Below are 17263 nucleotides of genomic sequence, written 5' to 3' on the forward strand. Positions count from 1 at the left end.
TCCGAATGCTTCCTGGGTTGCTATGAGAGGAGACTGTAGACCGACCCCTCTCTTGTCATTGGGCTATTGGAATACCTCGCAGCCAATAAAGCACCGCTGGGGCCTGTGCAAATCTCTGTCTCTCTCTCTCTCTCTCTCTCAATGAATATACATGCGCATCCACACGTACATACCTTTTATACCACCTTTTTAAAAAAGATGACATTAGATTTCAATTTGACCGCAGGTCGATCCAATAGAATAAAGCATTTGGAAAATGTACTTGCTCAATACATGTTCATACGTGTACTCAGTCAGACATACAGTACCTGTATAATTGACATATTATTTACACTTCTGTGAATCCTACACTGCCTGCAGCTTTTTTCAATTTCCACCTTTGCTTTGCAGTGTGTTTTGGCCTTTACTGCAGTTTTGACTGATGTTACCCAACGCACAGTATCTCCCAATTTCCTCCTGCAGTATTTTTGTGCTCCCTCTGCCCCCCTCTCTCACCCCTGTCACTAGGAGAATGAAAATGCACGCATTGCCATCATCATAATCGGCATGTCGCATTACCGAGGCACTACAGTATTCCCATGCCATTTGAATTTTAGGCAGAAATAAACAAAATGAATTTGTTATCTCGCTGAGTGCAAGCCTCATAATCTATGTTAAGGAAAAGGTGCATCAATTGCAGTGGGTAGATAGGGGCTATGTAGTATTCGGCTAGGGCCTGCTCAGTGAAGACCACTGTATCCCTGTGCAAACTAATGAGTTGTTTAAGAAGGCATGTCTGAGATCACGGGGCAACATTTCACAGTAACTCAGTGGTCACTGGAGAAGGAAGTAGGATACAAAAACCGAACATTACTCCAGGCAGCTGTTATTGGAACAGAATTAAATGGACTGTAACTGATTGTGGCAGAGAAGAAATTGTGAAGTGTAAAATCAAGTCAGTCTTAACATAATGCAACACTGTTTTTAAAGATCACACCAGAGCTTCAGGGTTTTTTTTTTTTTTTTTTTTGTGGGCAACAAAAGAATTTAATAGCTTTTAATAGTATCTCAGTGTTCCAATTTTAGATCAAACTGGGAGGGGCTCTGGTTGGACCTCTGCAAATTAAATGTCCAGATTCTAACTGTGCACAGTGTGGAAAATAACCAAATTGCTCCATCTAATGCTCTGTGGCGCTATCTTCCACCTCCACGAGTGCCGATATGTGTTTAAAAAATTCAACTATACATCAGAATAGTTGTCTACAGGGAGGTCATTGTTCAAATAAATCAGCGATAGCATCGCTCGGTTTGGTCGTATGAAAATATCCCGGCATGCTAGCGACGCAAGACTCAGCAAGGGAGGGGAGGGATGATGGAGCTAAGATGGCAGACCAACTGAGGGTGCTCCCTCTCCGGGGTCAAGAAATATTCAAGGAACGAATGAAACCGAAACACGACAGGGCGGTTTCTGGGAATGAATGGTGCCGTTTCTGCGATTTTGCAAGAAAATTTGTTATGGCCTGAGAAGATATATTTTCAGGCGACAAGCACCGTGTTAACGCTGTGGCCGGATCGGAAGACCGTAGTCGCACTAACAGACTGGCTACAATTTTGCGTTTATAATAACCGTGGACCGTGGATGCTAATTGTGATATTTCTACAACTTGGAATGGGCAATTAATGTGACATGTGGAGGATTTAATGACAGGTTGATTGCATCTGGTGGCTAGATATCATCTAGCTGTGATATCTTTTGAGTGATATATGCATTGTTCTCCAAAACGATGATGTGTGCTGCTGCGGCAGCGGCCGCCGGTGGTGGGATTTTGCCCTCCTCATCACCGTCGATGGGGCTGGGTGTCAGGGTCATTCCTGGAGTAGGGGCCGATCTCTCCACCATTGGTTCGGGTATGGGTTCTTGTCCGACACCCGGAGCCCAGTCGGATTGTCGGACTCGGTACCAGCTTTTACTCTCAGGGCGAGCTCTGGCGGAAAGATACCGACGGATTTATACCACCGCTATCAACGATAAAGAGCAAGGGATAAATCAAGGGAGGTGAGTGGTTAACGTGGAAAATACAGATATCTGAGAAGCTGGTCTGTCATTTGTGCTGCTAAGTGAGCTAACGACCGTAAGCTAACATTAACCCTTGCTCTGTGGTACGTCGGTTAACATTAGCAACACATAAGTTAATAGATATTCGTGGTTCAAGGGCTAGTCGGACCATGGTCACATTACACATTGTTTTAACTACAAACAATATGCCAGGAGCTCCATAATTTGGGTGCAGCCTGCCAGGGGAGGGGGGGGTCAGCTTGCTAGGTAGCATTTTGGCTTTGACTTCCCTAGCTTATCCGTGTCTGCTAAGCTAATGTTACGTTAGTTGACTGTTGCGCGGGGGATTTGCACTCCGGGTGCTCTGGACATTGTATTTTAGCCAGACATTGACACATTGCCATTGAAATAAAGGCACTGCCTACGCGGACTCGAAAAAGTGCACTCATATCGGCTCATATCCAAAACAAGCTAGCTAACAAACTGTCATGACAGCAGTTTGTCAATTTGTTTTGAGTAAATAGCTGCTGCTCAGCTAAACGTAAACAAACGTACTGGTTGTGTAATGCTTATTTTTTTAATTTATTTTTTTGGGGTTAAACATTTTAAACACTCATTCTCAAGCGTTGTCACCACAATGTACATTGGCCAACTAGTCATTTAATAAAATATGATGTAGTGAGCTTTGTGTATTTAGGCCCAACGGCGTCACTGTTTCGATAGCTAGCAGACGTTAACGAACGTTGAGAGGCATCAGCCCTTCCCCAGGTTATCTTAACGTAAACTACAGCTTTTTATTTTTCAAGAAAAATGCAGATGATAATGAGCAGATATACATTTAAACGCATAATAGGTGCAGCACATTTCTACTTAAACGTTCAAAATGTTTGGGTGAGGTTGTGTTGGGAGGTGGATGTACTCATTTGCTTTTCTGGCACAAGCGGGTAATACAGTTACGTCATTGTAGTCAGTCAGGTTGTAGCCCATGCAGCATCCTCCCTCTCAAACCGAATAGTTTTTCTCAGCCAAACACGTACAAGGCATGCTTTGAGCATAGGCCGGTAGAGTCGTATGCAAAAAGTTTGGGCAAACCTGGACAAATTACATATGTTGTTGTGAGGAAGTAAATAGAATCCCTGCAGCAAACACACCTTAAATGCACTCTTGCTTTTTATTTCATCATCTTGAAAAATAGGGAAGAAAAGTAATTGGAGGCATGTGCGAAAGTTTCGGCACCGTACAAAGAATGTTGGTGGAAATCTTATGTTTTGGGGGTTGCGTGGCAGCCAGTGGCACGGATAAAACACTGCACAGATAGAGGGAAGAATGAATTCCACTAAATATCAGTAAGTTCTGCACGTGAATTTAATGCAGCAAGTCAAGGAAGTAAACCTGAAAAGTGGCTACTACAACAGGACAATGACCCACATCATACCTCAAAGTCCACCATGAACTACTTCAAGAAACACAAGCTGAAGGTTTAGGAATGGCCCTCACAGTCCCTTGACTTATATAGATCTTAAGCATGCTGTGTGTGCAAGATGGCCTAAAAATGTCTCAGAAATTTAAGTGACCTGCAAGAAAGAGTGGGTGAAAATTCCTAAATCAAGAATAAAAAGACGTTAACTTGGCTACACAAAGGGTTTGCAAGCTGTGATATCTTCAAAAAATCAACAAAATATGTAATTTTTCCCAGGGGTGTCCAAATGTCTTCATACAACTGTTATGTGTTCTTGAAGTGTCTAACATTAGTCTCATTGGACCACTATTTCGATAACCAACTCCTGAAATCTTTGGTCTATACATATGAGGAACAAAAAAACAACTCCAACTTCTCCAGATTTATCATGTTATTTTGAGGAACCATCTTATGACAGTTTTTCTTTGTTTCCCTGATAGTGAAATATGTTGCTGGTACATAACATTCAGATATTGTGATATATAGCTGCGATGATTAGCCGATTGATTGATAAGTCGATCAGTAGAAAATTCATGTGCGACTGTTTCGATAATTGAATAATCATTTTGGTATTTTTTTTAATGCAAAAATGCCAAACTTTTGCCGGTTGCTGCTTCTCAAATGTGAGAATTTAATGCTTCTCTGTGTCATATATGATAGTACAGTTAAAATATTTGGGTTTTGGCCTGTTGATTGGCAAAACAAGACATTTGAAAATGTAACCCTGGGCTCTAAGAAATTATAATTTTCACATTTTATAGACACAACAATAAACCGATTAATTGAGAAAATGATTGGAAGATTAATTGATAATGAAAATGATTGTTAGTTGCAGCCCTGGTCAGATACATGGAAGCTTTAGGGAACTGTTTTGGAAGCCCTTTGAACCAAGTGCCAGTCAACCTTATTGCCCAGATGGATTTGTTGATATTTGCCTCCAAATTTTAAAGATCAGATAGACACTGCTGTCTCTCTGATTCAGTCAGCCTGATTTTAGTGTGGTATTTTGATGAGTAAGAATAACCCATCTCGTCAGTATGTGCTCGTAGGGTTGAGGTTTTCGAAACTAATTCTCTTTGGTGACATGCCATCAGAAATCAATACACAGTTGCACTTTCAAGTAATTAAATTAAGACCAAACAAACAAAAAGAAAAAACAAAGAAAATCATTCAAGCTTACTGAGCAAAAAGTGTACAGAATTATTATATTAAGACTTTTAAAACAGCCTGTCAAAAGGAGATTTTAAAGCCATTGCTTTTTTGTATTTAGTAGTGAGTAATAATGACTAAAGACACTGCAATGGGCTCAAGATTGCAACAGTTATTCTAAGCAAATTAAAGAATTTTTTTTCCAACATCATAACTGGCTTGAAGAAAAATAGGTTGACGTTTATCTTATCACAAGATTTTCTTAATAACCCCTTGTGATAAGATAGTGATATCCTATTCCATTTGTTTGATTTTAACCACTGCTTACATAGACAGTATATTTTGCAATACTTAGTCATCATTTTGTACTTTCAGAGGGAAGAAGGCTTTGAGTAAGAAGAAACTGAAAAGGCGACAGAAAGTCAAGTCAAAAGTCAAATCAAGAACAAAGGTAAGAGATGCTTTATTGTCTAAAAAATATTACACTATTTTACATTTGTCCTTCTATGTAATGTACAGTTTCTGTATTTATACTTGGGTATTATCAATAGGCTACTCTGTACAGAGATGGTTTTAAACTTTTACAATATTTATATAATTACCTATATTGTTTATGCCTTATGATACATAAACAATGCATAATACCATACAATGTAAATTGTTGCAATGTTAAATAACAAATAGGCACAATGCTCAACATCAGGACTACTTGAACCATTTCATAGACATAATTAAATGTCTACATTTAGTAGATGTTGCTTTAAAAAAAAAAATAATACAAACATGACTGACAATTTTAATTTGTAAATATCACCGCCTTAGGTATGCAGTGTTTAGTTATTAAAGCTGGTCTGACTGTATTGAATGAATATAACAGATTAAAATAAGAGTAAAAATAAAGTTAGATTATCTGTAATCTTGAAGGTGTTGTGTTTTGGCAAAATCTTTATTTTCATTGGTGGTACTGGTCAGGTGCCAGGAAGCTTATCGCAACATGAAGCTGGAAAGGTCGATAGCCAGAATGTGAGACACATGGGAGTGGCTATGGCTTGTGCATGATGGCCTGTTGCCGAGCGACCTGATGTGTTCCACATCTCCACGGCAACAGTTGCCGGCCTCCATCTCCTTCATCCAAAGAGGGAACCTAGTCTGTATCAGAGGATTTGGCTGTGTTTTTGCCTCTGATGTATACTTTGCATGGACAACATAGGCTAACTAGTCTATCCCCAAATTAAGTCAACAAACATTATCCACTCAGATTATATTGACTCATCTCCTTGCTGTTTTTCTCAGAGCATGAGAGAGCAGCCTGTTCTATGGTTTGTCTGTAACATTGTTAGTCAGTGCTTGGATTTAACTTTATTATGCATTTTTTTTCCCAGTAGCTTGCAGGCAGAGGCTAGCGAGATGAATGCGATAGTAGCAGAGAAGGACAGAGGCTCTACTACTTTCTCATCTTTAACTTCTAAAAGAACTAATCCAGTCAGGCAATTCAATGTAGAGTGGGCTAGTCAGTTAGATTTTCTTCAGCTTGACTTGTTCAGTGAGTTGATGTCCTCGAACAATATCAGATATTATTTTTAGAGCCAGAGAATTGAGTTGTAGGCAATGCTGGCTGGCAGGCAGGCAGGCGGGCACAAAAACGTTGGTAGTTACACGGGCAGTCATGCTGTATTTGTATGTGTTGTCCTCACTCTTGCTCTGTCATGCCTCTCACTCCGGCGTAGTCAGACAAGAGTGTGATTCCAAAGGGCCTCTTCTCCTCCTTTTGTCTGCTTCTGTGCTTATAAACATGTTAAAGTTGAGTCAGAACGAAGACAAAGCATAACCACTTACCATCATGATGAAGAGGGTGAAGTAACGTTTTGCGTACAGGAAGATGAGTGATTAGCCTTTTTCAAAAACTATAATTAAATAACAATGTAATTGTTCAAATGATACATTTAATAGAATAACGTAAAAGAAAATCTTTATAGTATCTTAATAATCTACATAATATCTATAAATTATACCTGTCAGCAGTGTTGCACCTTTGCCTTTTTTAAATTTTTAAATTTTTAATTTTTTATAAAATCAATCCAATATACTTAAATACACTGGCAGATACTAAGTACCTATGAGTGCCTTATTAAATTGGTCATTCATGCTGTTGTAAGCATAGCATGAAAGCATGAAACTAACATTCTGGGCTTCTTCTTGAATTCTGGCAACCCAGAATCATCAGTATCTCCTACAAATTACATTCCTGTACATCTATTTTGCACTAGCAAGATACATTTTAGGGAAAATGTACTATTGACAGGAATAGTTTTCCTTTCATGTATCAGAATATTTAGATTGAAGCATCTGCAAAACATCAATCGCCAACTTTTTAGAGCTTTATTTGTTTTTCCAATAAAATTGTTGCTTTGGAAGGATAAGCAGCTGAAACCAGTTAAAAGAGATTGTGGTCATGATTAAAAGATACAAATGTCTACACTCACAGCTAGAATGTAAAGAGATTCAAGCCTAGCAGGCCAGTGTTGAAGGGAGGTACTCATATGTCCATCCACCACCCTAACCTCCATTTCCTTACTTTGTATTGCACTATATAAATGTCCCATAACTTCCTTCATTCAAATTGAATATGGCCATTAATTGGTCATGCGGAATGGCTGCAAAATTTTTGATTTGTAGGAGACCGCATTGAATACGATGTACTCATAACCTGTAGTGCACAAAAAGCTAGGCCTGGATAAACATCAGCATCACACTTTTTAAATAATTGATAATAATAAACAGGCTAACTATTAAAGTTATTGGTAGTGGTATCTAAATTATTTGCCATTGTAGAATATGAGGAGTAGTAGCCCCAGTTTGTGCCTCTCATGTATTAGCATTAATATTACACTTGAGGCAGAGAGCTAAGCATCCATTTTTCTGAAAGATAAACACACGTCACCACTCCTGTATCTTTCAGAGAAATGGCTGCTTAACTCTGTGACTTGAATTTGTGGGGAGTATGGAGACTAGAGATGAAACACTGACAGACTGGTTTTTGTATAGCCAAATGTTGAGTCTGAGTAAAGACAGTAATTTTTGAATGTCTATCAATATTCTCCTGTTAAACTCCATATTTACTTACATTTACATGAATTGGTGGTGTAAACCAAAACTCATTCCACTTGAGTCTCTGCGTTCGTAGACACATCTTTTATTCCTCTTTTCTTATTTTTCCATAAAGCCAGCAAGCTGAAATGTGTAGATGTCTTAGGCGCGGTCAGGGGCTCCATACCAGCTTTTTCCAAAGCTTTCAGATGGCCATTAAATCATCAGTGAAGTGCAGACAGAAACACAATAGAACCCATCAGATGAGCAGCATGTTTTTGTTATGGCTAGGTGCCGTTACAAAGTGAGGAAAAAAACCACAGAACATCAGCAGGTCATTGGACTTGTGCTTATGTGCATCATGACATAGCTTGAATATGTCACTTTTAATGACAAGTTTCTGGTGATTTCCTACAGTTTTAAATCGGCATGTGTCAGCTAATAAATTGCACTTGCAGTGTGAAGACCACTTTTCAGCTGCCCCATGTTCTGTGTGAAAGATGTAACCTCAGGTATGGATCAGATGCAGTGTAACATATCTGAAATTGGTGACTGTGTTTAAAAAGTCGGTCCACCCTAATCATAAATATCAATCGCAAACAAACTGAGCGTAGAGTTGGAAAGACCTGGGTGTATAACAGACAGAGAGGTCTGTTGAAAGATGCTGTCAAGTTGCATTAGGGAATCAAACATTTTTGGAGCTAGGGAGTAAAAGTCAGGATCTTTTGGCTTCAGCTGCATCAATTTTAACCTTTTCTTTTTATTCTACCATAAGATACAATATCATAAAATAATTGAACAAGGGTATTTTAAATTGTAGATTATAAGATGCACCTGAAACCCAGCTCAGCCAAGATCATCCATCTGAACCTGTAGTTGCAGTCACTGCATCATTTACAGGCAATAAAGTAATAGCTGCAGCAGGTGAGGACTGCATAAGTTTCATGGCTCTATTTAGAAAACTGGATACTATGTTCCAAGAATTTTATTGGACTGATAGGATCCAAATCTGACTATAAAGAGTCATTTCTGTTTGTTTTTGATGCTCAGAAAAATGTAATCATTGTCAGCTGCTCCCTTTGTAATGATTGTGTTTGGAAAAAAAATCCTTCTGGGGCAGTGACTCGTGTTATTCTGCAATACCGGGTCTGGCCACTAGTTCAGAATTGCCAAAAGCCCATTGCTGTTCTTGGGGGCTCGATTTATACGCATTAAGATGTACGCCAGATTAGTAAAGTAATAGCTGCTTGGGTTGTAACAACTGTAACACTCATTGTCTGTGGGTAGCTCAAGTTTTGAAATTACAGCAACTTTTCCTTAACATGCATGTAGATGGGCACATCAACTATTATTTTTTCTAACCTTATATTTTATAGGTATATTCACATTATTGATGACTGAAATAAGATCATTTTATTCCTATATTTACAAGCGTTTCTAATCTAAACAAACATATAAAGCATCAGGAGCCTAATCCAGTGTTTCAAATTTGGTGGTAGAACTGCTCTTTGGTTTATTTATGGATATGCAGATGTTTTTTAACTTGTGATTTTCAATAGCGCTCCCTTACAATATGTAACAGAGACTCCTGTTATTGTGATAATATCACATTTAACCTCATAAATATCGAGTCAAATAAAAGGAAATTGTTTTTTTCCCCCATTCTTATCAGTGTCTGACTTTTGTTTTTAACTGCTTCCAAATAATGGAGATATCCAAAATTTTGCATGAATAAAAATACAAGACTATATGATATGACAAATCAAGCACACAGCATCTTAGTAGGGACCATCCAGGTACATGTGGGCCAGAAATGCTGAGCTTCCTATCTTAGTACTTTGGTCTTTACTCCACCCTTTTGTTTTGCTGTTACCTCCCAAGAAACCAGTTTTTTTTTTTTCTCACATTCAGCATGGGTTTAATATAGCATTTCTATGTTTTAACGTAAGCGCTCTTTCCAGGCAATGCTGTAAAGTCACTTTGTCACAAATGCTACATTAGCAGCAAGGCAGAAGAGCAGTAGAATGTACTGTTAGATGATAGCTAATATCCTCCGTAATGGTTTGAGCTGAGAATGATGACCCTTCTCCCCAAATAGATGACATCACTCCCTGTGATTGTGATGCCAAAAGCGCAGCACTGCAAGACAGGCACAATCGATCAATATGATTCTATGAAGGTTGCCTCAGGACTGTAGTTAGAAAGGCCTTGCTTGGTGAGATAGGGAAAGCTTATCAATGTAAGTTTCTCTGTAGAGTGTAGTTTCTGTAATCATAATGATTATTTGCATGGAAGTGCTTAAGCTTTTCTGTAATGATTTAATTGTGAATTTGTCCCTGTTGGCCCGTCCACCTCATTTATATCAATGAGGGTAAACATCTCTTCGTGTAACGCAGTGCAACAACAACACTAGCTACAGACTCCAAAATGACCATAAAGTTGCACCAGCACCTCTCTAAAACAGCTTCAACGAAAAACAGTAGGGATGGATTTAACTCTATGACAGAGTTCTGAAAATGCCTGTCCATGTTTGATTTTTGCACCATATCAGTATTTGGGATTTTAACATATTCACGTAACATAAAAAAATGAATTTACAAGTATGTCAAATTTGAACTTGTCAGAACCCTCTGGTGAACTATGTGATGGTGACATTGTTTCTATATTAACTGAGATATATCTTAGCGTTTCTGTATTACATTTTTCTTGTTAGCTTTTGGCCAACATTTATGCAAATATCTGTGATAAGTCCATTGTATTTATATAACCCAAAATCACATATTTGTCAATTTTTTTGCAATCTACACAACATACTACACACTCTATCCTTAGATCCTCAATGCAGGTTAGGAAAAATTTTGCAAAAAAAAAAGTAACTTCGGTAGAGATTTCAGTAGAGCTAAAGATTTGATTTCTCTTAATTTTAACTTGAACACTGTAGTATTCAAACTTTATACTTCTATGGTTATATAAAATGTTGGGTAAGCTATTTTGTAACAGTGAAAGCTGTGCTGAGCTGATCTCGAAACGAATAAACAATTGCCAAGTCCAGTGTGTACACAAGTGAATGTACTTATGAGTCAAAAGCAAAATGAGGAGTTATTTAATTCCACCCTTGTGTCACTGATTTGACATGAGGACAATGACAGAACAGACTGTATAAAGACTTGCTGTGTTCAGTGGAGGGTTTACACTCCCAACTTATTTCTAGTTAAATAATTTTGTTTCAAGTCAAATAGCAAACAGCTATCATCTGCCTAGAGTCCCTTAGGTTTATATTTAGGGACCTATGGCTCTGAGGACTTTTCAGATGTGAGTTTCCTCTTAAAGGCAGTAGGCATGTAGTCAGGGGTATCATAAGTGGATGTTCACTAACACTTGCTTCTTAATTAACTGCATGACTCATGAACAGTTGAGAGACACAAACCAGAATTAATAAATTACCAGCTAGTCTGTGTGGTTACAACTCTTATTATAAATAAAGCAGTGGTAACCTGACCAGGAAACAGCCAGGAACTAAAATGTGTCACTTTCAGTTTTGGTCCAGACCAAAAGCTCCACAAAGCTTCCAAAAAATTACCTGCTCTTTAGACATATCTCAAAATACAGTCACTGTATTTTTCCACAAAAAGCTATGATGTCAGTCATAGTCATTTTTGTGTTTTTGTCTTTATGTTTTGTTTCATATCTTCTATAATTGTGTCTTTAATGCAATGTTGAACATAATGTGTCAGTGAAAGGATAATAAGGCTTAAAGAAAGGGGTCTTTTTCGTGGACCAACCTTTGGCTGGCTCCTCCTCTCTTAGAGAATTGACATTGCTGTTTACATATGACTATGTGATGTTTATTGATGCATAAAATAGTATACTTATGGTTACCAAGAAAAAAGTTTTGCTGACCTTGCTGACCACCTCCACCCTCTGTCTTTCCACAGGCCGAGAGTCTAGATGGAGCCCTCTGCGTGCCAGACATCAAGCTTCACAGCAACCCATCTGCATTCAATGTATACTGCAATGTGCGGCACTGTGTGCTGGACTGGCAGCAGAGAGAGGCCTCCCTAGCGCTGGCCTCCAGGAGCTCGGTGCAGAGTGGCGACTCTGACAGCGAGGAGGAGGAAGAGTACCGCGAGCCAGCCGTCAAGCTGCCAAAGGTATGAGCAAAGGGGTAGTATTGGCTGCTTATGTGGTGGTAGCAGCGCTTTGTATTAAGGCGAGAGTCAGCCTGTGCTCTTTATCTTAGGGATGCACTGATCCTTTATCTCCCAGGGCTTGTATATAGGGCTCATTGTTTTTATTGTTTTCATAATTCACGTTTTTCCAGAGGTTTGAAACCCTCATCCTGTAAGGATTATAGCCTCTCCTGCTCCGTTTCCCCGACTCCCCTTTCTACTCTGTGCACTTGCTGGTTTATCTTTCTTACTCCATGCCAGGGCTGTCATTTTCTATTTGAATGGTGAACTATCCTTCAAATGTGGGAACAAAATTAAAAAATTTCTATCTACAATGATCTTTTGTAGTTCAGTATTCGCAGTCTACAGTATACTGTATGCATAAGTCTTTTTAGATTAAATTAAATTAAAATGCACTTTCACACAAACCCATTGCATGCCTTAATAATTTTATCAGTAAACTTGTCTATTGATGTTGTTTTTGATAACATAAAATAGAGGAAACTAGCAAGCCACGAAAAAGAGGAAAATTACAACACCAAAGCATCTGAGATGCAAAATTTAAGGATAAAGTTGAGATTGTCCGCTGACTTTCTGAAAGGCTACTGCCTTATAGTACCACAATAACAAATCTAAGGAGTCATTAGCTTGTTGTCTAAGTGAGGCAGCAGGGGCACCAAAAAGTAACTGAACATCAGTTGTACAAATGTAGTTAAGGATTGGGCTACAGAGATGCCTTCAAATTACATGAATTATGCCCTTCTTTTCTTTGAATGTCATGCACTCTGTGCTGCTGCTTTAAAAAGCTCACTACAACAGGACAAACCTATCTATAGTGTGACAGCACAATTTTTGAACAATATCTCTGATGTACATGTCGGTTTAAAGAAATGTATGTTGATTTTAACTTGCGTAGTGTGCCTGCTGTACATATTGGTTATAAGGTAAATACTGAGATGTCCCAGATGGATAGGTTTAATTTTTTATTCCTCATTATGTTAAACTGGGAAGGCTGTATCCGTTTTTTATCCTCTTTTAGAAAAAATTAAATAGGCTGCTGATGATGATATATTTTGGGGGATTTAGATTGAATTCCAGCTTAATAACAATGTCTAACAAGCCATATGTTGAGGATCTTGTGCGTGTGTTCAAATGAGCAGCACTAAAGGCTCAGACTACAGGAGTTTTAAAATCCTAATCGATTTTGAAATCGGGTTGCATCACGCACATAGGGAGAGACTTCACAGATTACCCTCTCTTTAATCTCAAACATGCACACACCACAAGATTTAAAAACAATACCAACTTACGATAATATCCTGTAGTGTATGATGCGCCATTAGAGAAAAGAACATTGTGAAGTTTCTCTTTATGTGCGTGATGCAACCCGATTTCAAAATTGGTTGGTATTTTAAAACTCCTGTAATCTGAGCCCATTTTAGTACCTGTGAGTGTTATTTGGAGTGTTATTTGCTCTGTTACATTCTGTAAAACTAGTGTGTTTAAAGATGTAGAATATCTATGACCTGTCTGTTAATCTACTATATATTCGAATGTCTAGTGCTTGTCTTGTTATATCTTTTCCAGTTGGCATGATCTTATCTATCTGTTCAGTTATCCTCTCTAGATTGGTCATGCACTGATGCTAAGCTTTCATTTCACTGTTACAAAACAAGTTCTTCACTGATAGAGGAGGGAGAATTGGAACTTTATTTGATACAATAACAAGCCATACTGAGCGAGGCATCCTTTTCTAGGCCAAACTCCTTTGCCCTCCTCTCCTCTCCACACACGCAAGTGGATCCGTCATTATACAAAATGTTAATAGTGGATTTTGAAGTCAGTGGTAGTAACTGTATTGTGGGCTCCTGGATAAATATAGGTTGTTTTACTGTAGGATGATGAGACCGTGCTATTAGAAGAAAACATCCAATCCAAGCCTATGTTTATGAATTCTGTTTCATTACAGTACTTTTATACATCTACATCTATGCACAATATCAGCATGTTTCACCATCATTTTCTTTATAAAGTGGTTTCACAGCTAGTCTAGCTTCACTTTGGCTGTGGAATGGCAGCATGGTGTTAATTAGCTCATGTGCTTCCTTTCATTGTGTCTGCAGATCATTGGCATTGGCCTGTGTGGGGTATTTGAACTGATAAAAGAGACACGGTTTTCTCACCCTTCACTGTGCCTGCGTAGCCTCCAAGCCTTGTTGGACATGCTACAGGGACAACAGCCTGAGGGCTTCCAGACTGAGCCTCCTGATGTACTAGGTAAGGCTGAAAATGCATACACGTAAGAGTTTATTAGGTTCATGTGTACAATATAACACAATCCAATGCAATAGCCCTGCAACAAATCTTGTTTGTGAAGCTTGACATGTTAATTATATTGACCCTGTCAGACATCCTGATGATAATTTTTGAGGTCATGGTTAGTTATCTTTAAATTTGTTTCTAATATTTTGTGTAGCCTGAATTTTTTTTTTCTCCCCCGCACAAATGTCTAACCTCCCCACCCCTTGTGTGCTTCCTCAGAGTCTCTTTTCCAGTTGTTGTTGGAGACCACAGTCCGGAGCACAGGGCCCAATGATCCGACAGGACAGGCCATCACCGCCCTGTCCTGCGCCTGCCTCTTCAGTCTTGTGGTGGCCTGGGGAGACACCGGCAAAATCCTGCAAGCTGTGTCTGCCATCCTCACCAACAATGGCAGTCATGCCTGCCAGACGATACAGGTATTTAACAAATTTAAATAAATTAGACTGCATTTGGCAATTTGACTACACAATTGTATGTGATATTCTTTCATTTGCAGCTGTGGCATTCACGTGAAGAAAACCGATAAAATAAGATAATGATATGTCAGTCAGTGGGTTATTTTGTTATGCTAGGCTTTGCTGGCACATGTATGGATAATCAGATGTCAGTATCAAATCTTTGTGCTGATCACTTGTTCAGAACACTATCTTACACTGAACGAACGTCTTTATCTTGGAATAGGACTTTCGGATGATTGTGTTGCTTGCATTTGGTGAAGCATAAATTGGAATGACATTGTTAGTGTATTTCATTTGAATTTGAATTCTTATGTTCTCTAAACTGCTTCCACAAGGAAATTTGGACCTTTCTGTTATCCATTCATGTTTTCTTTCGGATTTAGATCACCATATGCATTTTGGGTGGATTTAGTAACCTCTGGCTCCTCCAGGCATTTACTTTGAGCAGAGTGATTCAGAGCAGCGTCTGGACGGCACAAATTGAGTTTTGGAAAATGTCAAGCCACTCTCATTCTCCTGTTTGATTATGTTACCCTGCCTGCATTCTTCCGCCAATTAGCTGGTCTTCTCTTTGCTTAGATCTCTAGTCTGTCCTCACTCTCCTATCTTTGTTTATTCCTCTCTGCTTCTGCTTTATATCAAAACTGCAGTTAAAAAATGTTGTGAGAAACTTAATTAAATTCAGTAGTTAAGGTTTTTGCTAGCAGTCTTTGTGACCATAAAAATGTTTCACCTTTACCTGCTTATAGATCAAATTCCTATACTTGACCAGGGGTTGCAGATTTACTTTTTTCAAACATTTTATTCCCCACAAAGATCCCCACAAAGCATTTTTTTTTTTTTTTCCTAGTTTGTCATCTTTTAGGCATTGACAGGACTGTGATTCATCACAGTGGCAGGCAGCCCGGAGGGATGTGTGAGCTTACATGTTGTGCAAGTTTGTGTGTTTGTTTGCTTGTATGTGAATGGTGATAACAAAGGTGTGTGTGCAATAGCTGCCATGGAAGTAACGGGAGTGTTCGTGAAAATGCATTCATGCAAAATGAGAAGAGGGCAAATGCGCAGGCATACAATGGTCTAATAAAACAATTTAATTAGCTCAGTAAAAGAAAAGCTTACGAGCCCGTTCCCACCTGGTGCAAACTCTACTTCACAAAATACACCCCATTACATCCCATTAGAGGTTTGCGGTCCTGCAATCTTTCAGGACCTCTTTGTCATCCTAAATCTCACCAGGTGCCCACCATACTGAACGCGCTACAGAGGAGTGTACAGGCTGTCCTGGTGGGAAAGATTCAAATTCAGGATTGGTTTGGGAACGGCATCAAACGCGCGGCCCTGATGAACAAGTGGGTCCTGAAAGAGGTGGCCATTGACGAGGATGAGCGCTGTCTTCTTCAGACCGATGGCTCCTTCCTGTACTTGCTCTGCAAGGATGGACTCTACAAAGTGGGCTCTGGATACAGTGGCACTGTCAGGGTATGTAACACTTACACTTACCTAAAAAACCCAATCGATTATCTGAAAAATGCACTGTCCCAAAGCTTAAAACAGTGATGTTTTTCTTAATTTACCAAAGTCGGAGTTTTGAAGATGCATGGTTTTCACAGTTGTCTGTGTGGAAAGAAAGAGGTACATGTGCTATCAGTAGCTCTGTTAAACAGCTGTAGCTCTTTATCTAACTAAATGAGTCATTTTGTTAAACCCTGAATTGACTTTTGTATGTAGGACCATGTGAAGAAATCAGGTTTAAACATAAAGACACCATATAAAGTATAAGCCTATTCCATAATTTCATAATTGTATATAAATAGTTCATTATTTATTCTAGCAGCTTTCTTTCGTGTTAGCAGGAGAGAACTATGACAGTAGAGAGCCATAATTTTACTCTAAAATAGAAAGATCTCCTGCTTTAAAGAGGTAGATGACTTTGATAGGTCTTTTAAAAAAAAAAAAAAAAAAACAGTGCTTTGTCTGCCAGGCTTGTCAATGTTTGTGGTTATCTGCTCATGTGTGATCAATGGCCCACAGGGCCATGTGTACAATTCCACTTCTCGAATCAGGAATCGAAAGGAGAAGAGATCATGGCTGGGCTTTGCTCAGGTAGGTAGTGGAACTTTGATCATTTCACATTTCAGAGAAGTGGATTTGAGAAGGCACTGTCACAATTAGACTTAAGGTTGATGTCCAAGTGACGTCAATGATTTAGGTTATTTATAGTCAGTGCTTGGTTTGGTGTTGGGGCCCATGGGTCTTAACAGCTGTAAATTTTGTTTTTAAAACGATTGATGTGTTGTTCTTAAAGAATGTGACATGGAAGAAATTTCAGAGTATGAATGAACTTGTTTAAATACACAGTCATCTTTACCATTATCAACAATCTGTTCAAGTCAGTTGTAGAGCTCATGTTAGGTATAGTCCTTTCTGATTGCAGATTAGCAGTGATGTTTGTGTTATCTCTCCTCAGGGGTACTTGTTGTATCGGGACACAAGTAACCACAGTATGTCGGCTGTCAAGATAAACCCTGAAACTCTTGAGCATGAAGGGACTGTCACCATGCCAGGTGCTGATAAAACACTTTTT

At 38.9% G+C, this 17263-nt stretch overlaps 1 protein-coding gene across 2 annotated transcripts in view; it reads left to right on the forward strand.

The window, feature by feature from the left end:
- Positions 1 to 1316: 1316 nt before the first annotated feature.
- The window catches only part of mycbp2 (MYC binding protein 2), a 64200-nt gene continuing 48253 nt past the window's right edge, over positions 1317 to 17263 (forward strand). For both annotated transcript variants that reach the window (XM_040148662.1, XM_040148661.1), the window contains exons 1-8: positions 1317 to 2035; positions 5019 to 5094; positions 11666 to 11881; positions 14023 to 14176; positions 14441 to 14637; positions 15916 to 16158; positions 16711 to 16782; positions 17147 to 17243. In XM_040148662.1, coding sequence (XP_040004596.1) covers positions 1764 to 2035; positions 5019 to 5094; positions 11666 to 11881; positions 14023 to 14176; positions 14441 to 14637; positions 15916 to 16158; positions 16711 to 16782; positions 17147 to 17243 — 1327 coding nt within the window. In that variant the 5' untranslated portion in view covers positions 1317 to 1763. The remainder of the gene's footprint in view (positions 2036 to 5018; positions 5095 to 11665; positions 11882 to 14022; positions 14177 to 14440; positions 14638 to 15915; positions 16159 to 16710; positions 16783 to 17146; positions 17244 to 17263) is intronic.

The sequence above is a fragment of the Xiphias gladius genome, chromosome 16 (assembly GCF_016859285.1).
Source record: "Xiphias gladius isolate SHS-SW01 ecotype Sanya breed wild chromosome 16, ASM1685928v1, whole genome shotgun sequence".
NCBI lineage: Eukaryota > Metazoa > Chordata > Actinopteri > Istiophoriformes > Xiphiidae > Xiphias > Xiphias gladius.